The sequence below is a fragment of the Anabas testudineus genome, chromosome 6 (genome assembly GCF_900324465.2).
Source record: "Anabas testudineus chromosome 6, fAnaTes1.2, whole genome shotgun sequence".
NCBI lineage: Eukaryota > Metazoa > Chordata > Actinopteri > Anabantiformes > Anabantidae > Anabas > Anabas testudineus.
Window position 1 is genome coordinate 6,841,428 of NC_046615.1, and position 23,903 is coordinate 6,865,330.

Here is a 23,903-nt window from a genome sequence, read left to right on the forward strand (position 1 = left end):
TAGTGAATGTAACCTACATATATTTTCAACCTTGATCATTTTAAATTTCACACTGGCACTGGCTAAGCAGCTTCTGTCCAAATTTCCGAGTGTATCATGGCGGCGCAGATGGCGGTAAATTCGGGTATGAATTATAACATTATTACTTTCTTTAAGTAATCTATGTGTGTTTTTTCCTACCAGTAGCTATTGTGTATTATTTCTCCGATAACGACCTGCATATTGTTTGTGTCTGTTGTGAAATGTTTTGACCACATGGTGGTGGATCTCTGCAGTTCAGTCTCCGGCTGCTAGGCTAACTCAACCTGACTTTAGCCCGCAACTTAACGTTAGTTAGAGTTAGGTTTGCTAACATTGAACAATTATTGGTGGCAAACACGTTTACAAATTACAAATTGTATTGTAAAACCAACGCCATATGGGCAGTACGGTTTCTCTGACGCTGCAGGCAAGTCTACTTATATGGAAACAAAACTGAAACAAACTGGCTTGGAACTAGCAAAAATGTTGGGCATTAGCTGCTGTCCTGGGTTTGTTTTGTTGTGTCATTCCTAACTTTTTGTTTCGTGTAATGGCTTAAAATTATAACTATAAGGTCGGGTTTGTTACTGATTTGTCATTTGTTTACTGGTTACGTTGGTCTGATAAACGGCACACTGCAAATATTGCCTAGTGACAGCTAGGCCTCCCAGGGTAAATTGTATAACCAAAGGTAAATGTAATTGATACAGCGTTAGCAAGCATAAAGTATGTATGTGGTATATTTCTCTTATGCTTATTTTTTATACACTGTTATTGCCAGATATTGTAAATTACAGCAATCATTGATTTAATATGGTATTTCTTTTCATCCTTCTGTTGACAAAAATATTGTCATATCTGCCCTAATTTGTAGTTTGAAAGACATTTATACAGTGAACATAATGAATACAGAATTCTCTTAACATTAATTCTGTCAGAGCAACATCATGTCATTTATATGATTTATGAATAATTCAGAATTATTGATTCTATAATGGATTGTTCAGTAAAACAAACAGTATTACATTATTAATACGTATGCATCATATGTGTGCACAAAATGCATAAATCAATATATACCAAAAAAAACTAGCATGACATAAGTGGTAGAAATCATTTTGTGTGCATGCATGTGTAATGAAAGGCCGTTGAAAGTTGATGTGTCCACTTAGGAGCCAGTCTGTGGGGGCCGCTGAAGGAGCTGTGGGAGACAGTGGACGGGGCGGTGTTGAGGAGACAGTCAGAGAGTATCCACCTCCTCGACCTGCAACTGAAGAAACACAAGCCGCACTTTCTCTCACTTTTTAAGAATCCGGTGAGAAAAATGTAGCCTATGTCATCACTTTGATTTTTGATTTCATATAAGAATGTTACAATAGCATTTTCGTTATATAGGCTGCAGCTTGGATTGTTAACATCAACTCGTTTTTGGTATGCAGTGTGTCTTTTGAGACAGGAATTTTAGTAATGTCTGGTCATTTCTTCATTTTCAGCCAAGAAGTGCAGAGCAGAGAGAGAAAGTGCGTAAAGCCAGCACTGAAGGCATCGCCATCCAAGGTCAGCAGGGGTCACGACTCCTGCCAGAACAGCTTCTTACAGAGGCCTTTATCCTCAGTGATTTGTTTGATATTGGAGAGTTGTCAGCTTTGGAGCTTCTGTTAGCAGGTAAAGTGGATACAACATACAAATTGCAAATTTCTAAATAAAGTTATGTAATAATTATTTTTGTTTTAGTTTTGCTTGGTCAAAAGTACAACTTCAGTTAGAACAAGCATTACTATTTCACACAATTTTGTCTATACTCCAGGTGAGCACCAGCAGCCCCATTTTCCAGGTCTTACACGAGGATTAGTAGCTGTACTGCTCTACTGGGATGGAAAGCTTTGTGTGGCCAACTCACTGCGCACACTCATTCAGTCACGCCATGGCAAAACATTCACTCTTGATCTAAGGTAAGGACCTCACATATACATAGAATGCAATAAGTAGTTCAAAAAAAAGTTTAACTCTCGTTCTTTAGCTTTACTATTGTTTGTTTCCCCACTCAGTGGGGAGCTGGTGGCCTTGACAACACGTTTTACTGATGAACTGATGAGCCAGGGTCTGACCAAACAAATCCTAACCCTGGTCTCAGAGATCAGTGTGACACGTGAGTTTGAACGTCTGCAGAAGGAGCGTGGCCTGGGAAATGAAAAGCACAGGAAGGAGGTGGGAGCAAATCTTTTCTGTTATTTGGAAACAAAGATAATCACCTTGACTAGTACATTACAGTAGCTTTCGTGGTTGAAACTGTAGATTTGGAATATACCAACAGAATGAGGTTAAATTCTCTCTCTTATTACTAGGTGTCTGACCTCATCAAAGAATGCCGGCGGGCACTGGCAGACAGCCTCTTTTCATGGGCCTGCCAATCACCTTTGACTAAAGATGATACACTGGCCCTCATTAGTCACCTGGAGACAGTGACAGCCCAAGCTGATGGCTCATTAGATGGTGTGAACCTGGCTCTGGTCATGGCTCTGCTCTACTGCTTGGATGTCAGCTTTGTAGAGCAAGGGACTGAAGACAGAGAAGGTGGGAGCATGTTAAATACCTACAGTGGCAAGAAAAAGTATGTGAACCTTTTGACCTCATGGTTTTCTGCATTAATTTGTCAAAAAATTATTTTGGAGGTTTGGACTAGAGTACTTTGACTAACAAAAAGAATATGTTTATGTGAACCATGCAACGCTGAAGAAACAACGCAGAGAGACAGCTAAACATTTGAAGGCATCATTGGAACTGGCTAACATCTGTGTTCAAGCTGCTGCTTGCTGCACGTCTGTTTTACAAGAACACAGTGACACTCCACAGCAGTATTGGCAAAATGTATTGTGGACTGAAGAAACAAAGATTTAATTATTTGGAAAGAACACACAGCACTACACTTGGTGTATAGGGGGAACAACATATCATCATAAAAACATCATCTCAACTGTAACGTATGGTCGAGGAAATATAATGATTTAGGCCTGCTTTGCTGCATCAGTGCCTGGCTAGCTTGAAGTGATTGAGGGGAAGATGAAAGTGTATCAAAAATCCTTCAGGATGTGATAATTTCTGTACATCAGCTAAAACTCTGTAGAAGTTGGGTGATGCAAACAGTTATTAATTCCAGGGGTTCACATGTTTTTTCCAGTACTACGAGGTTTTTAGGATTGTTCTCAAAATATTTTTTAGGCACATTATATTTAATATTCTAGACTTGAATGAAGATCAGATGACAAATTAAAGCAGAAAACCATGGAATTCCAAAAGGTTCACATAGTTTTTCTTGCCACTGTATATTGTGTTTTTTGTTTTTGCTTTTTTTAGGTTTGCTTGAAGCTCAGACAATTGAAATGTACATGTGCATGTACAATGTACAATCCCACACTCATGTACTGTGTGTGGGATTGCTGTTAGTTGCAGTATTATGTTTTTACTGTTGGCAAAGAGTTTTATCTATTTGTTTTGTTTATGTAGATCTTCTCCAGGCACTGCCGTTGCTCACAGAGAGGCAGTATGTGTCCGCAGTGCACAATCGGCTGATGGACGGCCAGCCGTGGAAGCTTCCAGGCCTCCAGGCTGTGTGTCGACTAGCCTGGGCTCTGTCTCTTAGGGTCCTTTCCCAGCTACCACAGGGATCTGGTAAGGCCTCTTTCTTGGACATGCATTAAATATACCATCAACATTTTGAAGGTAACCTAATTTTCGAAGGTACCCTTTTAAATGTAACATATTTGTATGTGTGTGTTGTGTAGCCCTGATTGAGTTCACTGAAGCAGATGAGGCTCTGGCTGACCAAGCTATACTGGGAGATGTCTTCTTGTTTATAAAAGAAGGCATGTTGGGATGTGAAAGTTTTGCCCAGGAAGAGTTTTATGTCCGTCGTGTCCATTCACTTATTACTGATTTCCTGGCACTCATGCCAATGAAGGTAAGAGACACCACAGATGTCCTCTTCAAAAGTAAATGATTTATCAGTGTGAATTTCATGTAACAATGTCAGTTTATTAAAGAGACTTTATCTACAGAGTGTATTTTCCCTACTTTGCATATTCATTAAACAATTTGGTGTGCTTGTTCTTTTCAGGTGAAGCAACTGTGTAACCGTGCTGATGAAGATGCCCGACTAGTGCACATGTCACTGCAGATGGACAGTGAGCTTCCACCATCACTACGCAAGGACTTAGACCACCTCATGATCCTTGTCAGTGAATTTTACAAATGCATTCACTTCAGCTTACATCACTTATGTTTCAATGGTTACTAATAATGTAGTATGTTTGTTCATCTAAAATTTGAGATACTGATAGCAGCTATAAAATAAGCTATGCACATGTTTATTGCTTTGTCTTTGCAGATAGGGGAGTTTTATAGCAAAGACACATTTGGGCTGGAGCTGGGTCTGGAGTTCTGGTGTCCCACAGAGTCTCTCCAACACACGTCCCTCCAGGGATCCTATCTGGGAATGGCGCTGCAAAGGCCCCCACACAAACAGGTACAGGCCATATTTTCTGTATGCTGGTTTTAATGTAAATTCTCTAATGATGAAGCTCAGTTTGAACTCGGCTGTCTTGAGAAAAGCAACACTTTCCCCAACACTTTCTTCTTATTTTTAATTTCCTTTGCTGCGATGCAGGTGGTTCTGTCCAAGTTTGTGCGTCAGATGGGAGACCTTCTGCCTTCCACTCTCTACATCTCTTATCTCCGTATGCTAAAAGGTCTTGCCAATGGTCCCCAGTGTGCACACTACTGCTTCAGCCTGCTCAAAACCAACGGAGCCACACATAGTAAGAGCAGATTGTTGCCGTACCCAAAGTGACTTTAGGGATACATCTGCACAGTTTAGATGTTGAGGAGGAATAATTCCTGCCAGAATATTGACTATTATTATTGTATGTTGTTTTTACCAATGAAAGGTCTAATCTAGATACAGTATATTAAAATCCTAAACCATTAAACTTCTCATTTAGGAGATATGAATTACTCACTTGAATCACTTATAGTTTTACACATACTAAATTAAAGCCAACTAACATTACCCACTTGTATGCAGGTGACAACATTCAGGGAGTTTCAGGCAGCCCTGTGTCCTGGGAACATTTCTTTCACTCACTCATGCTCTATCATGAGAACCTTCGAAGAGACCTTCCAAATCCAGATGCCGCACATTACCGCCACCCACCACTGAGGGGCATTACCCAGAGAGAGCTGGAAGGACTAACATCTTTTTTGCAGTTGCTCACTACCATCATTACATGGGTATGCAACAACATTCAGTAAAAGAATGGACTTATTTGGCTTAGTGCAACAACAGTACAACAGTGTATTCTTTAATCGGTTTATTTTGAATTCCTCATATTCATCTTGAAAATTGTTTTGCTATTTAGGTGACTGAGATTTTGGGTTGTTGGGTTCTTCTTTCTTAGAGTGAAAATGCTCGACTGGCATTGTGTGAGCATCCTCAGTGGACCCCAGTTGTGGTGATGTTGGGTTTGCTACAGTGCAGTGTTCCTCCTGTCCTGAAAGCTGAGCTCCTGCATTGCCTGGCAGCTTTTGGGAAGTCACCAGAGATCGCTGCTTCACTCTGGCAATCTCTGGAGTACACGCAGGTTAGGCCTATTAACATTATTACAGTATCAAAATTGCAAAGGGTTCAATCAGTTATGCTTTGTCATTCTGGCAATTGAAGTGAAGTGACTGTTATTTTAAGGTTTTGTCATTTAAAAGGAGAAAATTAAAATTTTGCTTGTGTCACATTGCCTGAACATATAAAAAAAACCTTACTGTGTTTGAAACACTTTATTCTAACACTGTTGCACAGACAGTTTTCAGTTTTGCAGCTTTTGTCATTTGGTTTATGTCAGATCTTAAGCTTAATACTTGATTTTTCTACCACAGATCCTACAGACTGTTCGAGCCCCAGGACAGAGACAGGCAGCTGGAATTGAGGTGAGTGAATGTCATGCTGCATGGTCCTTGCTCAACCCAAATGAAAATCATGAAGTCATCCATGTTTCCCTGTCAGTGTTTTTATTGCATTTAAATTTGTGGGAAAAGCGCGTTGCATAATTCTGTTGAGTGTTACATGTGAAGCATCTTAGTCTGTCATTTCTAGGATGACTTAAGAGAGATGGAGATTTGGGTGGAAAAGTGTCTGATGTTTTTTATCTCAGGTGGAGCTGAATGAGATTGAGTCGAGCTGCGAAGAGTACCCCCTGACGCGAAGCTTCTGCCATCTGATCAGCACACTGGTTGAGAGCAGCCTGCCTGTTAATCTGGGGGCTGGTCTGCGTGTGCCAGGCTTCCAGCCCTACCTGAACTTCTTGCGCGACTCTGTGTTCCTCCCCTTCCCCACCAGAGCATATCGCCGTCCTGCTGAGAAGGTAAAGTGCTGTGCTCTCCTGATGTCTTTTAGATCTAGACTTGTAGCTACCGTATGTTCTGTGTGTTTATTAAACTACGCGTACAACGGTTCATTGTTACGTTTTATCTTTTCTTAATCTCTTAGTGGGAGGTCGCTGATTCTGTCCTGGAGGTGTTCCACAAGCTGCTGCGGGACTACGAGCCCCAGCCATCAGACTTTGTCCAGGAGATGGTGGAGTTGCAGGGTGAACAACTCCCGGCCCACAAGCCCCCTGGCCACAGCATCATGTTCCACCTTCTCAACGACTCACCCATGCTGGGGCTGTGCCTCAGCCTGCTGGAAGAGGGTGTACGTCAGCTGGATGCCTATGCTCCCTTCCCTGGTGAGAGATCATATTTTGCTACTGTCAGAGAAAGGGAGACCAATTAGATATGTATGCACCTGTTCTGAAGATAAACTTTCCCTCTACAGGTAAGAAGCATTTAGAGTCGGCAGTACTGCGCTGCCTCTGCCTGCTAGACCTGACTCTACAGAAGGAGGCGGTTTTCATGGATCTCCTCAGAGAGAGCCAAGCATCCCTGCTGGTTTCCCCCCTGGAGCAGCTTCTTCAGGGGGTCAGCCCTCAAACCCGAAGGGCTGATCACATTGTCAATATTGCCAGGTAAGAACATCCACAGTACAAACGTTAAATTTATCTTGCAGTCTGTTCTTTGTGTATCCGCCCGTGTCTTTTCAACCTCTACTAGTTAGTGCAGTTCCCATGTCAAACGTCACCAGGAGTTATTCGCGGTTATAAAAGAGTAGAGGTTGGTAGTCACAGAATGACTGTAAGTTAAGTGGGCAACTGTGTTTGTCACTGGCAGGTATCTGTACCACAGCAGCTCCAATCCAGAGGCTGCATTCCAGAGTGCCAAGATCCTGCGCCGTATCGCCAACTACCCCAACATTCAGATTAGACTGGTGGGAGATTTCACACATGACCAGGTAAATGAAAATATGAAATTTGATAATACAATTTTGTAACGACAAAGTTAAACAAATCTGTAATGCATCCTGTCCGTCTACGTTTGATTCAGACCTTTGTGTCTCTAAATTACATGGACTACGTTAATGCAAAATGTTCTTTTTTCCTGAGAAATGTTTAATACTATGACAAATCCTAAAGCTTGTTTTTGTTTTTATAAATAAATTATGAGCCACATATTGTGTACCACTTTCAGTCCACATGCCCTGGGAGGAATGTTAACAAAAGATCGCAGGATGTTTTATGTTTAGCGAGTTTCACTGTCATCATGCGTTGGAACCTCTGATGTGAGCTTGAGTTTTTGTCTCTGTCCCTCAGGCTGTGAGTGACAAGCTTATGGCCGGCTTTGTGGAGTGTCTGGACAATGAAGAGGCAGAGGAGGGAACAGAGAAAGGAGATGGTGAGAGAGAAGTTCCTTATCTGTTCCTTGCTGTCTGTGAAGGTGTTCATGAGCCTGAACCATCTTCTGTATTTAGTTCTAAACCAGCCATTTTTAAACCTGTAAAAGCTCAACATGCTCTTTAACGCTATTATGCTGCAACTCATTCTCTTCATTACCGCTTAATTTCTAGATGCAGAATTACAAAAGAAGGTGGCTAGAATCCGACATGAAACCCAGATCCATATTCTGAACCTGCTCATCACCTCCTTGGAGCTAAAGACGCCCAATCTGGCTCTTTATCTTTTGGGCTACGAAGTCAAGAAGCCTGTGTCCTCTACAAACCTTCAGGACCCAGGTCAGGTTGAATGTCAGTGGTGGCAGTAGTGATTTTTAGCATCGTGTGGAGTCTGGGGGAGATGTAAAAACACATCAGATAGCCCAAATTAATTTATTATTGACATTGTCGTGTGTGTTATAGGTGTGTTGGGATGCCCGCGGAGCTGCCTCCATGCCATCCTGAGTCTACTGCAAAGAGGCACTGAGAAGAGATCAGGACCTGTCCTCACACAGCAGGCACCACACCTAGCTGAGCTTTGCTACCAGGTCATTCTCTACTCAAAATATTTAGAGAAATTTTGACATAGACATCAGACTCTAGTAGTGCAGCAGCACATTCATGTTTGCATTTTCTTTGCCTTGCAAGATTAATGTGTGTGGGCTGTTTGAATAATCAGATTTCTTTTTCCTTTCTTAGGTGATCTACCAGCTGTGTGCTTGCCCAGAAACATCTGGACCCACCATGCGTTATTTAAGGACCAGCCAGGACTTTTTATTCTCTCACCTGCGGCACCTACCATTCATCCTGCCCAGTGAGTACAGGAAACCCACTCATATCCAAAAATGTATGACAACAAAACAAGTAGAGATGGGGTGAATGAAAAGCGTGCAACAGAGGCAGGAAATGAGAAAACATGCAGTGCAGACTCATTAATAGAATTTGGTGGTTGTATTGTGTTTCTGCTGAAAGAAAACAATGAATAGGAAAAAAAAGTATAATAAAACCAAAACCCGGAAATACAAAGTTTTGCAAAGCTCCGCTTGTCACTGATGAAATTTGCAGGTTGTTGTTGTACAGACAATGACAGTTATTGTCTTCTCATTGCATTGTCCCAGGCAATCAGATTGCTGCCTTGTCCCAGATGTCTTGGCTCATGAAGACGGCTGCAATCGAGCTGAGAGTGACCTCACTGAACCGTCAACGTTCACATACACAGCGCCTCGTCAGCCTCCTGCTGGATGATCAACCACACACTCAGCACACAGGTATTGAAGGTGTTGTCATTTTGGCTTGTAGCCTTTTCAAATTCTCCAAAGATAAGGTGGTAACACTGTGTTTGTACTGTACATGTTAAAACAATCAGGAATTCAATGAAACAATGGGATGGAAGTGGAGCAAATTTTCCACGGCCTGCAACAAATAGTGGTCATAGACAAACATTCACACTCCATATCCCTAGTCACCCCACAACAAAGCGTTTTAATTTATGAACCTAAGAACAACATTTTTTTTTTTTTTTTAGCTGATGGGGAATCGGGCATGGAAGAAGAGACCAGATCAGTCAGCGGCTTCCTGCACTTTGACACAGTTTCCAAAGGTTTGTGGCATTTTAGTGCACAAAGATTGTAAGTTAACTATAATTGGTACTGGAGCCCTCTTCACACACTGGCTATAAAGAATGATACCAGACTGTTTCTGACTGGTCTGTGTTGGATGTCATCAGTACGCAGGAAGTTGCTGAGTGTGCTGGATGCCATCGATTTCAGTCAAGACATGCCTGAGCTGCTGCAGCTGGACTTCTTTGAGCGCACTCAGATAGAGCAGGTGATCTCCAACTGCGAGCATGTCAATGAGCAAGGACACACTGTGTGCAACGTTAAGGTGGGTTTGAACTTTAAACATGTTGTTTTCACTTTCTCGTTGCGTGTTGTGTCAGCTTGTTTGTGTGTGTGTTCTTCCAATGATTCATGTCATTTTTCATTTGATCTTTCTCTGCAGTTGCTTCATAGAGTGCTGGTTGCTGAGGTAAATGCACTTCAGGGAATGGCAGCCATCGGACAGAGGCCTCTGTTAATGGAGGTGTGTGAACTAAAACTAATGAGACATGATGTCTGTGTAACTTAGTAACATATTGTGTGAAATGAATAATTAAAGAGGCACCATACTGTCTAACTGAACATGCTACAGTGTCTCCATCATTAATGCTCTGAATCCCGTGGAGATAAAAGCCAAAGCAAAGATGTCTTTTCATATAGCTATATCTGTCCCCGGGTGTATTCTTCCAGGAGGTGAACTCCATCCTGCAGCAGGTGGTGGAGCGTAACCGCGTCCGTCGAAGTCTGAGTGCAAAGCGGCATGCTCTGCAGTCCTGGAGGAGCCTGGTGGAGACACTGCTGACTGCCTGCCCTGCTGACCTCATACCTGCTGATGACAGACAGCTCATCATCAGAGACCTTCTGCTAGACCTGCATGATAAGGTCAGTGAGGACATTGTCACATGGACGATGAAACTTGCAGCCATAAAATCCACAAGACGGTAATTAATTAAAAGGTTTATCTAGGCACAATTGAAATTTCTATGTCACCATAGTTACATCTTCAAAGTTGTTATGGCCTTTTATTCATTGGACATTATTACAAATGTATTAAATGAATCATAGCAGGGGAAAATTGCAAATGAGTGCCTGCAAAATAACAAAGAACCCTAAACCTGAGGGTTGTTAAGACAAATTATTGTTCTGCGTTGTCCAGGTTTTATCCGAGGACGCAGCAGGAGAACTGATGCCCATTGTTGCTGGGGCAGTCTTCACTCTGACAGCCCAACTCAGTCAGTCAGTGCTGTCTGAGCAGCAGCAGGGAGCGGGATTAGAAACATCTTCTGGCTTTGCCTCCATTGCCAACTCTGCCCTGCACTTGATCCTCCGCAAGCTGCTGGATTTCATCCTTTGTACTGGTTAGCGATTACATAAAAACCCTTTTTATCATTAAACTCTCATTTCTCAAATTGAAAATGCCAGAATAAACCTTGGTCAGGTTTTATTTTCTAAAGTGTGTTTTGCACTTTAAGGTGGTGGATACCAGCGGCTGCGTGCTCACCTGTATGGCTCTCTGCTGTACTACCTTCAAATTGCCCAGAAACCTGAAGAACCAGACACACTGCAGACAGGTACAGAAATATTTACATACAGATAATCAGGTCAATTTGTTGTGAAATTTATAAAAAAAAATCTAATTTTTGTCCTTTGTGTAAAATCTCTTTGCCCATCCAGCTGGGAATACAATGTGGGAGCGTCTCACAGCCCCTGAAGATGACTTCTCCAAGCTGCAGAGAGAAAACCTTGCTATAATTGAGAGCTATGGCAAGGCTCTCATGGAGGTTGTGTGTAGGGACGCCTGTGACGGCCATGAAATTAGCAGGGTGAGACCCTTTTATAAAACAACATGACTCGCCTACCTTGTGAGATACAGAATCATGCTAATCTGAAAATGTTAAAGTCACATAGTGCTGTGTATGCTATGCAACATTGTGAATCATTAAAGGAGCTGTAATTCTCTCTCTCTATCCCAGATGTTGGCCTTGGCAGTGCTTGACCGAATCCTGTCCATAGACCGTCAGAATCAGTGGCTGGTTTATGTTTGCAATAGTGGTTACCTGCGCTCAGTGGTGGAGAGCCTGAGACAGGATGACATTGCCCTGCAGACTCTGCTCACACCTCAGCCACCTCTCCTTAAACCACTCTACATCTATGAGAGCAAAATGGTGAGATCATTATAGAGAGTCTTTGTTTTCAGCTTGGTGCTCCAGGTTCTGACTCCATAAAGCTCCATAGTACCTGTCATGTCTGTCTGGAGCTTCTGTAAGTACAGGATTATGGAAGTATTTACTTTGTGTGTGTTTCCAGGCTCTGCTGACTCGTGTGGCTAAGACAGCTCAGGGAGCTGTGGAGCTGCTCCGCTGTGGGCTGGTGGCACAGCTGACTGAGTGTCAGGTGTTTGACATGGTACCTGACAGTGATGCACACAGGTATGGATGCGGAGAAAAAATAAGCTCTGACTTTTATGTGTATATAGTATTCTTTACAGCTGTGTCTGTTTCCTTGTGTTGTACAGTGTGATGCGGGACCCATCAGGCTTCATTCCTAGCCCTATGGACCGCTACAGGCAGATTCTTCTACCAACCCTGAGGCTCTTTCAGGTGATCCTGACTTCTACCACCATCAATCACCAGCAGGGGGCAGCACAGGTAAGCACAGAAGGTTGTTGCATTTCTATAATATTCTTAGTTTTTTGGAATTTATAAAAATGTACTTTTAAATTCTGGAAAGATTCTGTTATCAAGTCCATGGCATTATTAAATGCTGCCTCATGCCTCCACTGGCTGTGTGGACAATAGCTGGACTTGATGGTTCAGATATTAACAGTATCTGTGATCAGCTTGATATCAGTGAGAAAGTAATAAATCAGTGTTGCACTTAAAATCTTTTAACCTTGTATTTGTGTGCAGGTACTCCAGTGGCTAATAGTCCATGCAGACACCATTGACTCCCTGTTGCGCTGTCAGGAGCTCAGTATGGGAGCTTTGCAGGAGTTGTCTTTGCTGACTGGCATCATCAGTAAGACGGCTCTGCCAGGTACAAAAGTGACTCTAAAGTGACTCTTTAATTCACTTTGCTTTGTGTTATGAAGTATTTACGCACATGTTTTCACAAATCAGTGACTCAGTGTGAATGATGTCATATATGTACTGCTTGGTGTCACAGGTGCTCTTGAGATGGGTGGGGAGGTCAACAGTTCAGCTCTGATGGAGTTCCAGGGTCATATCAACAGATTCCAGGTTAGAGCCGAGTTGTTCTTTTCTGTTGTCTTGTTTTTTGTTTTTTTATCTGTGACAAGCACATTTTGGTTTCAGTTGGTAATATGTCTCCCCTGTTTTAGCGTCTGTGTCTGTCGCTGCTCGGCCGTCTGGCAGGGAGTGAGCGAGAGAGGCTGCTAAAGCAGGCTGAGATCGCTGCACCTGGAGAATCCGCAGAACGCCGAGAGGAGATGGAGGTGGCCATGCAGCAGGTCTGATAATAAATGTTCTATAAATGCGCTAATAGAGAAGAGATGATATGGATGAGGGAAGTGGTAACTGCAGGTACCTAGTAAAGTCTTACTCCTACAGTAGTTTGGTATATGGGAGGAAGAGGAAGTTGCAACACTGTCCAGCAGTATAAAGATAACTGGTGGGGAGAAATGGGGGGAAAAAATATCACTGAAACAGTGTGTGTGAACTCCTTAACAATAGTCATGATTCTGTATAAACTGCTGTTGTGTCCTCAGGTGTGTGCTAACATCATGGAGTACTGCCAAACACTGCTGCTGCAGAGCTCAGCGCAGGCTCAGTTCAGCATCTGCCTCTTCAGCCCGTCAGGCAGTGAGCCAGCTGGGAGAGACGGAGGGCGCACAGGTCAGCAAAACTCAAGAAAGGGGGGAATGGGATTTCACTCGTCACATGTCACTGTACACTAGATGTTCTACTTATTTTTTTTTAGTATTACCCCTCTTTCATTTGTGAAACATTGTTTTTGTTGATGTGTCAGTTTAAAAGTCCAGAATCTTTTAAGACACATTTTTATTACAAGTTAGCTTTTTATAGACCCTGAACTCGCTCTAATTTCTTTAAGATCTCTCATCTACCCTGCCATTGATGGCGTACTCCCGAGCCCCCAGCCTCGGGCTAGTCCTGTTCCTTTTGAAGACTAGCACTGCAGACTTCTTCCGGTTCCACCAGAGTCACAGACAGAGCTTGGGAAAGCTGCAAAGCCTGGATCAACTGCCCCCTGAGGAGCTCAAGGAGGTAATGATGGACCAGCGTACTAATTCACTGTCTCACGTTGATTCCACTGCTATAAACATTGAGGAAAACGGGATTCATAAAGAGAAAACTCTTCTTTATTCCAAACACTGTACCCAGCCATGCCTTGTCTACAGTTTTAACCAGAAGCATCTTCTCTGTAGTTGTGCCAAGGCCTGGTCTCAGGCCCAGGAGGGGTGGAGAAAATCTCGTCAGTGCAGAGGAGCTTGTTGGCCAAGAGACGACTGGTCCAGCTTATCAACAACAGAGCCAAGCTGTTGGCCCTGTGCTCCTGTATCCTTTTGCCACTTGCAGCCTTAATTATACGAACAGCGTTAAGCTTGTTTTATGGTTCTATGTTGAGTTTACACAGAGCCTATGCCATGAGTGTTTATACTTGTGCACTGTTGTGTCTGAGTCGTTCTGCCAAAATGTGAGTTTGCAGTGGGGCCACTTTGTTGAATTGCTTTGGTGTTCTGTAAACAATAGTTACTGTGTAGTGTATGATACATATGGTAGTTTTGTTTGAACTAGTTCTCTTTAGTGAGTTCTCATAAAACCAAACATCATGTTATGGTTAGGTAGGAAATTCCTTGACTTGCATTTTTCTCAGACGTGATCGAGACCTGTCTGTTTGTGCTGTGGCGACACCTAGAGTACTACTTGTTGCATTGTACCCCCACTGACCCCAAAGACTCCCTGTTACCTGGAGCCAGTTTATACAGATCACGCCTTATGGACGGTAGGAAAAGATATTGATATGATTTTTATTTATCTATTAATAATAATAATTATAATAATAATTATTATTATTAAGGTTAGCTGTCACTGGTTGTGAAACTGAAGGAATTCAGCTTGATTTTAATAATTGTTTGATCATCTTCAGACTCATTTGGGGGACTGCAGACAAGTGGAGGTCGTGGACTTTCTAGAATCAGCCAACAAGACCTAGACCTAGTAAGCAATGCCTAAATATAGCAACAAAGCACCCATGACCCTAATGGGTGTTTTACTTTGAATACAGTTGTTGCAAAGAGTATATTTAAACCTTCATTATTCCTGACCCTTTTTTCGTTTCCCTTGTTTGTGTGGGCACAGCTGAAGAGTGACATGGCTGCAGGCTTTGGAGAAGCTCTGCAGAGGAAGCTGCTGGAGGTGGAGGGCTTGTACAGCCAAGTCCGCTCCAGATACACCTTCATCCAGGCCCTGGTTCGCAGAATCCGTGGCCTGCTCCGGCAGCACAAAAGCTGAGGCGAACGCAAACAAGCACAAAGACTGTCTAAGGCCCAAACACTCAACTGAAACCTGAAACCAAGCATGAAGATGGGCAACTCTAGAAATTTCCATCAAACACGGCTTTCTGCCAATTAACTTTTTCTGGCAACCTTAGTCCTTTTTACTGACTTGTTCCAGCCTTTTCTTGAGCACTATTGGATGTTGATTTCACCGCAACACGTGGTGCTTTGTGTGTGACCAGTCCTAATTATGACTAACACGGTGCAAGGAGCATTCCTCAAAGAAGTCAGAAAATGCTACTTGCTGAACACTTACGAACTTTTTACTTGTTAAGAATTTCATCTTCTATTGTTTGGTCTGATTTTTTTTCTTTTGTGAAAATAAACATTTTCTAAATCTGTTAAATACTCGTGTAGTTCTCACTCACCACATCTCAAGTTTGTGTTTAGTGATTCTTTGCTCCATGGTGACATTTGCCTTTGCAGGTACTTTTTTTTTTTTCTAAATGTCATCAGCTTTCAGGGCTTCACTCGTCACAGCGTCGACCGCTTCTAATAAGCAGCCACTTCATCCTTCACCTATTTTTTGATGTGCATGTGTGATGTGACTCATTGTGAAAATCTTCATATCAGGAGAAGCAAAACAAGGAACCAAAACAAGACATTAGTTTGTGAAAGTAACAACATGACGCTGCTACACTGCTTTGATGTGCCACAATTCACAGGCAGTAATACAATATTACAAACGAGCCTGATGCACAGTAACCATGTTTAATCTCGTTTTATTTTCTTTGAAGGTACACTTTATACAAGTGTAAAGTGCGTAGATTCTCAGACCTTTGGGAAGGGGATGAGAAGACATAAATATCTGGATATACATTCAGATCTTACAGAAAGGGAAGCTCTGTGCTCTTAGTTTTCTTATGATTTAAATACTGTAGATAGGAAAGAGTTCAGAAGGTGAGACTCAGGTAAGCACCAGCATTGAGCACAGGGGAAACTCAGGACCATGTGAATGAACATGCTCACTGTGAAAAATGTAGGCACATTTCCCCCCCACAATACACACACACACACTAGAGTCCATCCAGCACGGTGACTGGCGGCCAACACCAAAGATTCCAGTCGACACGTTTGATGAATTAGTGGAAAAACATCTCTCGAAAATAAAATAAAATAAAAAGCTCTACTGACAGCACTTCTTAGTGGACAACGAGGGAACAAATTTGTGCTACTTATAACCGATCATGCTTGTGATTCACCTATAAATTACTTTTAAATAATAAAATTAATTACAGCTTTAAAAATACATTTACACTTGTGATGCAACAGCTTGCGATATCCGTGATTGTGCAGCATTTGCATCCAAATAGAAACCTGCAGTACGAAGATAACGAGGGTCCCAGCTCATCTCTCTTCACATGGGTTGAGGTCTGTGATTGCCCTGTTGTTAGGCAGCCATGTATCCTCACTTTTCATCTATTATTCATGATGCTATAATAGAAAAACACAATTGCAACATGTGGGCCACAGGGTTTGGCAATGTAGGAAGAAACACCAAACATACAAACCATAAACTCTGCTATATTGTTTCTACCACGGTAAGTTTATCATTATAGGATAATTTCAGATTTTACACCTAGAGGTCAGAGGTCAGGCTTCACGTGTTTTTGACATATCTTTATAACTTAGTTAGGTTATTTTACTTTTAATAGGGAAGTCTAATGAAAAAAAAAAAAGGTAATGCAATCGGTTGCATTATGAGAGTTGTAGGATCCAGCAGGTTTCAGGTTTGACTGTACTAGGGACTAAACATCAGGTAGGGATTTTTTTGACCATAGGAACGTAGTGAGCCAGAAATGATCTTTACCTTCCTGGTTGAGGTTCTGCTTTTATTTACACTGTCCCTCATCCTGCTGTGGACAGTTCCTAGAGCTAAATGTCAGCACCTTCCAGGATTGAGCACTGAGTCAAGGTCCAGAAACTTGCATAAGGAGGTTGTGGGGATGTCACTTGGGATTGGGTAAAGATACAGTAAGAGCTGCCTCCTCTGAAGCATTATCATAAGAAGCACCTAGTGGAAAAGCGCGCACAATCACACACACACACACACAAATACAACAGACACAGGTGTAAACGGCAGCCAACGCAAGAGAAGAGTGGAAAAGCGATCAAGAACTGGCCATGTTTACTGTTCAGGTTATGGGAAGCTCCAGCTTCAGTTCAGTTCCTGTTGTCAAAAAAACCCCAACAGTGAATAAGCAGGGCTGACTTATGGTAGTACAGGAGCATGAATTGAGTGCTGTCAGGTACTCGATAAACTAGATCAGCCCAAAATCAGACATAAGGTAATGTCATTGATCTTGAACTTCTGAAACATTTAGTATATCTTAATATGCATTGCTGAGGCAATGCAACATAACAACACCACTGCCACCGTTATCCTACGGTCAGCTGTACTTTTCCCATCACTCATGTCTAAGTTCATAGAAACATACAGGACATCTGTGTCCTATAGATGTCCTGTATGTTTCCAAGCTGCTTCCACTTGCCAAGCAGACAGACAGACGTGCTAGAGTTTGATTAGACTACCAGACTAGGTTGCTAAAATTCAACTGAGGCATAAGAAAGGAGAGATAAGACCATCACTAACCAACCACGTGATCATTTTCCCATTTGACCATCCTCTCCAGCAAAGAAACGGTGGAATACTGTAAATACTTAGATGTTTTTCTATGTTACAGAAACAAAATTCATGACTGATTTCTGTACATTACAGAACACGTTATGGAAAGACAAAAAAACTAAACAAAAAACCCTTTATACTGTACATGTACACAGAGCAGAGCTACAGCACCAGCCCGTTTATTTTGAACCATCTTTGTGCTCATGTCCTCGACAGGGCACTGTGCATGTCTGTGAAAGTCTGGTGGCTCAAGCAGAGTTGACAGGGGACCATCGAGACTGAGTTTGAGCTGTCCTTAATAGTTCCTGTTTGAGTGAAGTCAGTCAGTCCTGAGGCCCCTCTGCTCTAGTGTTGATTGTAGCAGACATGCAATCATTTAGTAATCCAGCACAGCTCCGGCAGGGAATCAAGTTCTTGCGTGGCTTTATGAGAGAAATCCAGAAAAAAAACAAAACTGGGGAACGGTGACAAGAAAGGCAGCTTATCCAGCACTCATTTATCCATTTTGTCCTTAAGAGGGCGTGTTTGTATTTCGTTTGTGACGCACACGTCTGCACAGGCAGTCTTTTTTGAGCAAGGACACGCTCTTATGTGCCATCGCTACCCACTTCTTGTGTGTTATTGTTGTCCGTCGCGTTTGTACTGCTGCCGTTGCTGTGCTGGCGTTCTGGCATCTCTCCTGTCACGGCCACTCGGATGACTTTCAGCCAGCGCTGCTTGTGCTCCTCAGATTCAGCAGCAAAGTTGTGGATGGACTTGGACTGGGTAAGGCGGAAGCTGGCGGGAGGATCTGTGGGCCGGGTGCTGTCATCCACCGAATAACCCAGCAGTGGTATGGTACACTGGGCCTTCACATCCTGAGAACAAGAATGTCATTTCAGTACGAATGCATGGTAATAAATCGACGTGTGAGATTGGATTTTTGCTTTGCTCCCTTTTGTGTTTACCTGTGGAGCTCCGTAGAGGTAGAGAACCAGACACTCCTTCTCAGGGATGATGCACCACACCTTCTGCCAGGGTTTATTCTTCTCACAATACTGCAGGAAGCCACACATGATGCTGCTGTCTGTGAACTGAGCTGCCTCAATCTGCACGGACAAGACGGCCGCATTAGTACAAGTTTAGGAGAATCCTCAGCGGTGTACTGAACCTACATTTATATGTAGGTTCATGAATACAAACATCCTACTCACCTCCAAGATGCCCTTCTTCTTGCCCTCGGTAACCGCTTCTCCAATCAGAATGGAGAAGCAGTCTTTGCACACTTTGTTCATCTTGTAGTTGTCATATTCAAGGTGCGTCTTGTAGTCCGAGCATTTCCAGCACACGACCTGCAAGAAGAATGACGAGATGGAAAGTGTCTCAATGTGTAAACCTGCACAGTGTGTTAACAGTACTCTCATCCTCCTACTAGTACATGCGTTATGCATAACTCGACGACATCAAGACTGCTTACATAGCCGCAGGCTCTGCAGTGGTGTCTCCGCCGTGTCAGAGCGTTGAAAGGCTCTTTACACTTCATACACATGGTCACTTCGTTGTCGCGGATCCATCGGGGGGCGCGTTTGCCCAGCTCCGCTTTCTAGATCAAAATAAGAAACACCTTCAGGACAACAGCACAGTGCGGCGTCAACGGTTTCATTCTCAAAGTCTGACGTGACACTGACCGACACTTCCCCCACATCTTTTAACGCGTTCTTGAACGACTCGTTCTTCTGCTGAAAGATCTCAATAGTTTCCCGGAAAGCCTGAAAAATATAAAAATTACAATTAAATTAAATGTGCATAGGTCGTCATTGTTTAATCGCACACAAACAAATCTGTGCTGTTGTTGTACCTTTATCCAGTCCACTTTGTCTTGCTCTGAGCTGAGGAGGGAAAACACCAGAATCATCTTTAGCAACTGTGAAAATGTTTTAACTGTTGAATTCGTGTGACACCAAGTCGTATCAACATAGCAATTCGGTTGTGGGGAAAGGGTTTAGAGATTAGCAGCATTTAAAAATAAACCAAGGGTGTGATTGTTAAGAAATTATACTGTATGAGGACAATTTTATAGTTAAGCGTGGGAGGAGAGGAGATATTTCTGCATCAACAGCACTCGTACAGAGGGTCACTCCACTTTGTGCAGTGTGCTTACCTGGCCTGTAGCTCTAGTGTCCTCTCCTTCCCCGACACCTGGAAGGTGTGTGGGTAGTCCTCATTGGTCGTTTCCAGGACCTTCATGTTGTCTATACCTATGCGCGTCCTCACTGTGTACTTAGGGCCCCCTAGGCTGAATTTGGGCACGCAGTACAGCAGCATGTTGTTGAACTGGCGGAAAATGAGACAAAGCGCACAACTCTGTATCAGAATATGTATCAGCACAATTAGCACAATTTCGTCCTGTGGGGGCCATCCTAAACACTGCAGGTAACCTGAACTACACAAACGGGACACATTTAGCCCGAGGCTAATTAGAAACAGCCAAAACGTAATCGCATCATCTGGCAATCTCAGTAATTGAGAGATTCCTTCATGTGCCCCCAGTGCGTCCTCACACCGACATGTTCCTGGCATGAAATGATTCACTTGTTTCAATTGACGAGTGCAGACAAGCTCTCGCCTCAGCATATTTCCCCGCCGTGTCCTTCATTAGACGAGAAAATATTTTGCGGCTTGAAAGTTGCTCTCACCAGGAAGAGGTATCTTTCCATGGCTGAAGTGTTCCGGGCTGCCAGCTTCAGGATGTGGCCCTCTTTGATGAACTCGTTCGAAGCGTGAACAATGTCCTCCTCCTCGCCCAGCATTTCATATATCTCCATCAGTTTCTTTAAATTCTCCTAAATGAGGGAACTTAGTTTAGTGGATGCTTTTTACAAGCCTAGAGAAAATAGTTCCAAACCTCTGTACTTACAGATTTTCTAATGGCGGAGTTAGAGTGAGTAGCTGCCGTAGCAATAATCTCTAATGATTCTGGAGGAAGAAGGAAAAAATAAAGTTACCTTTCTTTTACTATAACGTGAAACAAACCAAATTCCTCACAGTGAGATGTTTGGATGCTCTTGCTTACTTTCTGCATCTCGTCGGTCGGGGTCGTCCTGAGGTAGCTTCTTTAGATAGTCTTTCAGCAGCATCTCGTATCGAGGGACTCTCTGCACCGGCTCCAACATGTGATGCTGCAGCGTCAGACAGCCACAGGCCTCTTGACTCTGTCGGGAAATAACCAGAAAGCTATAAACTACTAGTTATCAACAAAAACAATACAAGAATGGGGCTTTTCATGCTTTACAGGAATTCTGTGTCCTTCAAGCGACCCAATTGTTTCCAGTGTGTTTTGTCAGACGCAAAACATGAAGTACCTGTATCTCCTGAATGATAGCCTTGAACTGAGGCGAGCGCTCGGTCCACTGTTTCAGCAGCTCCATGGCATTGTCAAAATTCTTCACATACTCCGCGTACATCTTGAGGAAGGGTGTGAGCTTCTGCAGAATGTCCCCGATACGAGGTGTGGACGACCTGCAGGGAAGGAGATGAAAGTGAATCCCTTACTGGTGGATGGCAATGAGTTTGCTAATCGTAATGTGAAAAGCTTAAGCTACTGTCGTCAAACATCTGTTGGAGTGGAGGAATTAAATATAATTATAGGTTCAGAAATCACTGATCATTATCATGAAGTTTTGGGCTGAAGCTCACCATTGTGCCATGCGCTTCTCCAGATCTGGAAGCAGAAACTGGCTGTGAAAGGCGTAGATGGAGCAGATGTTGGAGAAGATGTGTTTCACTACCTCCACTGGGAACGTCCCCTTATTTGCCTCTTCCATTAGTTTAGCACAGAATACCTAAAGATCCACAGGCAACGTTTTCAAGTTACAGAAATGCCTTTGCATAAAGAAATACAATATAGCGCTTAACCGTCCTGGTCATTGTCAAGATGACGGTAAAAAAAAAACAGAGAAGAGAACTGGAGCTTTCACCGAGTTCCTCACCTGGTCCAGCAGATTCAGTCTCGCCACGTAGGCCTTCTCCGTCTGCAAGAGCTCGCTGGCGATCTTAAACAGCTTCTGCTCATTTGTCTCCTAAAAAGAAAAGTTTTTTATACGCGTGAAAAGCAGCACATGTCGTACAGATGCTGATACTCTACTAATGATAACTAGCTGGTAAGGTCAGCAAGGTCAGCGTAAAAGATGAGGGGCCTCCTCTGTGTTATGATATGTGTGTGAGTTAATCTGAAGTGAAAACGGCAATTTGCAAGTATAGCTCCACATCCCCCTGCTAGTTCCTGTTTAGTCGAGGCCTAACGTTCAGATGAAGTCTCACTACTCTTTTTAATGAGCCATTCATGTGTGAATACTGTACGAACAGCATGTGGTGCGTTCACTGCTCTGGTTCAGACTCGGTGACCCTGGCTTCACTGACTCGTCCGCTGTTTGATTGCAGACCTGTGTTTAAAGGCTGTTTTGCTGCTGTTGTGCGTGTATTGGCATGTAGCACTGGTGTGTGTGTGTGTGTGTGTGTGTGTGTGTGTATGTGTGTGTGTGTGTGTGTGATTAACAGAGGGCTCACGGTGGGCTGGGCTGCGGTGTAGCTCAGGGCCTTTAGAACAGGAAATGAAAATATGGAAGAAGGGAAATGACACCACGCAAAAACATAACAATATCTGTCAGAGGCCAGTTACTATGACAGACATCGAGCGAAACCACAAAATCGTCTCATGAGCACTTTGATATGATGAAATGGAATTTTGTTTACCGACAACACAGTATATTGTTACAGGGGCCGTTGGCAATATTTTAAACCCTGCATAACCACACAGAAGCAGCATCTTCCTGTATGGCTCATGTGGCCCGAGAGCAATCAGCCTGAACATTTCCACATTATTTATTTGTCAGTACACACACTACTGCATGTTCCTGATCGTGAGTTTCAGTCAAATGTGTACTTTAGCCTTCTTATCTACATGTCACAAACGCTGAGATGTGGAAAAATAAGCTCCATATTTACCTGCTATGACATTAAAGCTATGACACAAATATTATATTTTGCTAACACGTCTGTGCTTATGAAGGATTATGAAAACGGTATTATTACTTTCTGCTACTACTTATAAGTAAAAAGTCTGAGTACACTTTCACTACAAAAGGCGCCAATGTGGAGGAATAGACAGTCTAATGCAAAAAGAAGCTGCACTGTATGTTAACTCCAAATCAAATGTATTGGCTGACTACTAGATGGAGAACAAATATTTCCAAAAAACAATAATCAGGTTTCAAATTCAAATTTAGGTCAATTTCATTGTTGACACAGTTACACACTGTTCACATCTCTCTCTCTGAAGCCATTGAGACAAAAATCTAAATATGAAGTATTCATAATCTGTAAACACCACACCATAGACTCCCAAGGGAGAGGCTGCTGAAGCATCAACTCTGTCCGTCTGAGCACTCAACATCTGTTGGACCTTCACAGAAAAGAACTCCTCTGAGACACAGTAACAAACGACACGCTTCTTTTCTTGTAACTCTATCTTTACACTAGGTAGAGTGACCCACAACCAAAGAGCGCGTGAATCGTTGTTTTTTTCAAATCAGCTACTGCAGTCTGAACGAGATGAATGTGTCTGTCTGTGAATGAATGACACACGGGATAAAGGTACACACATCGACGGGCGCCAGACGTGCACGTACCTTATGGTCTGTGCTCTCTTCTTCATTCTTGTGCTTGCTTTCTGTTTTATTCCCACTGTCCTCCTGCTCGGTGTGGCTTTCTGAACCAGCCATGTCTGTGTGCGGAGGTGAATGATCCTCACATTGTTCTGTGCTCCCGTCCCTCATATCTCCATTTACCAGCACGTCAGTCTCTGTCCTCACACTGTCATTGCCCTTCTCCTCCTTCTCCTCTTTCTCCTCCTTCTCCTCCTTCTCCTCCTTCTCCTCCTTCTCCTCCTTCTCCTTGTCTCGCTCCATCTGCACTAGCACCCCGTTAGCTGCCGGCTTTTGTTCATCCTGCTCCGGCGTGGCCGGTGCAGAGGAGTGGTTCTCCTGAATCCTGCTGGTCTCCGTCTGCCTCTGGTAGGGCCTGTGAGCTGGGCTGCAGCTGTTGGGCTTGTTCATGTGTTTGAGCGGCGAGGCGTCTCTCTTGCTGTCTGTGTTGCTGCAGGAACAGAGGACAGAGACGGAGAGGGAAGTCAGTCACCACGGCAAGAATAACCTTCCCACTCAACCAAAAAAAAAAAAGCAGAGGAACAGGATAAAAAGAGAGCATGTTACAGGAGGCTGTTCCGCAGCTGCT

General features: G+C 43.1%; 2 protein-coding genes across 9 annotated transcripts in view; one reads left to right on the forward strand and one right to left on the reverse strand.

Annotated features, from left to right (window-relative positions):
- Positions 1 to 49: 49 nt before the first annotated feature.
- On the forward strand, positions 50 to 15,353 carry nup205 (nucleoporin 205). The gene is made up of 42 exons (XM_026365589.1): positions 50 to 124; positions 1,194 to 1,336; positions 1,515 to 1,686; positions 1,829 to 1,973; positions 2,070 to 2,229; positions 2,367 to 2,595; positions 3,526 to 3,690; positions 3,804 to 3,979; positions 4,136 to 4,252; positions 4,406 to 4,543; positions 4,685 to 4,835; positions 5,102 to 5,307; positions 5,475 to 5,657; positions 5,947 to 5,997; positions 6,222 to 6,431; positions 6,557 to 6,794; positions 6,884 to 7,073; positions 7,276 to 7,396; positions 7,755 to 7,836; positions 8,009 to 8,173; positions 8,297 to 8,421; positions 8,573 to 8,687; positions 8,992 to 9,141; positions 9,399 to 9,473; positions 9,600 to 9,757; positions 9,875 to 9,955; positions 10,162 to 10,353; positions 10,628 to 10,829; positions 10,944 to 11,042; positions 11,146 to 11,294; positions 11,445 to 11,636; positions 11,779 to 11,900; positions 11,987 to 12,119; positions 12,381 to 12,507; positions 12,637 to 12,710; positions 12,812 to 12,940; positions 13,199 to 13,325; positions 13,543 to 13,715; positions 13,877 to 14,006; positions 14,326 to 14,454; positions 14,599 to 14,669; positions 14,811 to 15,353. The coding sequence occupies exons 1-42, from the start codon at positions 97 to 99 to the stop codon at positions 14,961 to 14,963; spliced, it is 5,976 nt and encodes a 1,991-aa protein (XP_026221374.1). The 5' UTR covers positions 50 to 96; the 3' UTR covers positions 14,964 to 15,353.
- Positions 15,354 to 15,713: 360 nt separating this feature from the next.
- The window catches only part of fgd4a (FYVE, RhoGEF and PH domain containing 4a), a 43,173-nt gene continuing 34,983 nt past the window's right edge, over positions 15,714 to 23,903 (reverse strand). For all 8 annotated transcript variants that reach the window (XM_026364884.1, XM_026364886.1, XM_026364883.1 and 5 more), the window contains 14 exons: positions 23,300 to 23,765; positions 21,602 to 21,691; positions 21,309 to 21,454; positions 20,975 to 21,131; positions 20,686 to 20,824; positions 20,530 to 20,588; positions 20,309 to 20,455; positions 19,774 to 19,946; positions 19,471 to 19,501; positions 19,301 to 19,381; positions 19,090 to 19,215; positions 18,827 to 18,964; positions 18,581 to 18,721; positions 15,714 to 18,490 (listed from right to left, as the gene is read on the reverse strand). In XM_026364884.1, the coding sequence (XP_026220669.1) occupies positions 18,221 to 18,490; positions 18,581 to 18,721; positions 18,827 to 18,964; positions 19,090 to 19,215; positions 19,301 to 19,381; positions 19,471 to 19,501; positions 19,774 to 19,946; positions 20,309 to 20,455; positions 20,530 to 20,588; positions 20,686 to 20,824; positions 20,975 to 21,131; positions 21,309 to 21,454; positions 21,602 to 21,691; positions 23,300 to 23,765 (2,164 nt within the window). In that variant the 3' untranslated portion in view covers positions 15,714 to 18,220. The remainder of the gene's footprint in view (positions 18,491 to 18,580; positions 18,722 to 18,826; positions 18,965 to 19,089; positions 19,216 to 19,300; positions 19,382 to 19,470; positions 19,502 to 19,773; positions 19,947 to 20,308; positions 20,456 to 20,529; positions 20,589 to 20,685; positions 20,825 to 20,974; positions 21,132 to 21,308; positions 21,455 to 21,601; positions 21,692 to 23,299; positions 23,766 to 23,903) is intronic.

Bases quoted from the DNA above. Each gene is read 5' to 3' on its own strand.
- nup205 (XM_026365589.1), top strand. From the start codon at position 97: ATGGCGGCGCAGATGGCGGTAAATTCGG. The intron at 13,716-13,876 runs GTAATGATGGAC...TCTTCTCTGTAG, and splicing joins CCCCTGAGGAGCTCAAGGAG to TTGTGCCAAGGCCTGGTCTC. The intron at 14,007-14,325 runs GTATCCTTTTGC...CATTTTTCTCAG, and splicing joins GCTGTTGGCCCTGTGCTCCT to ACGTGATCGAGACCTGTCTG.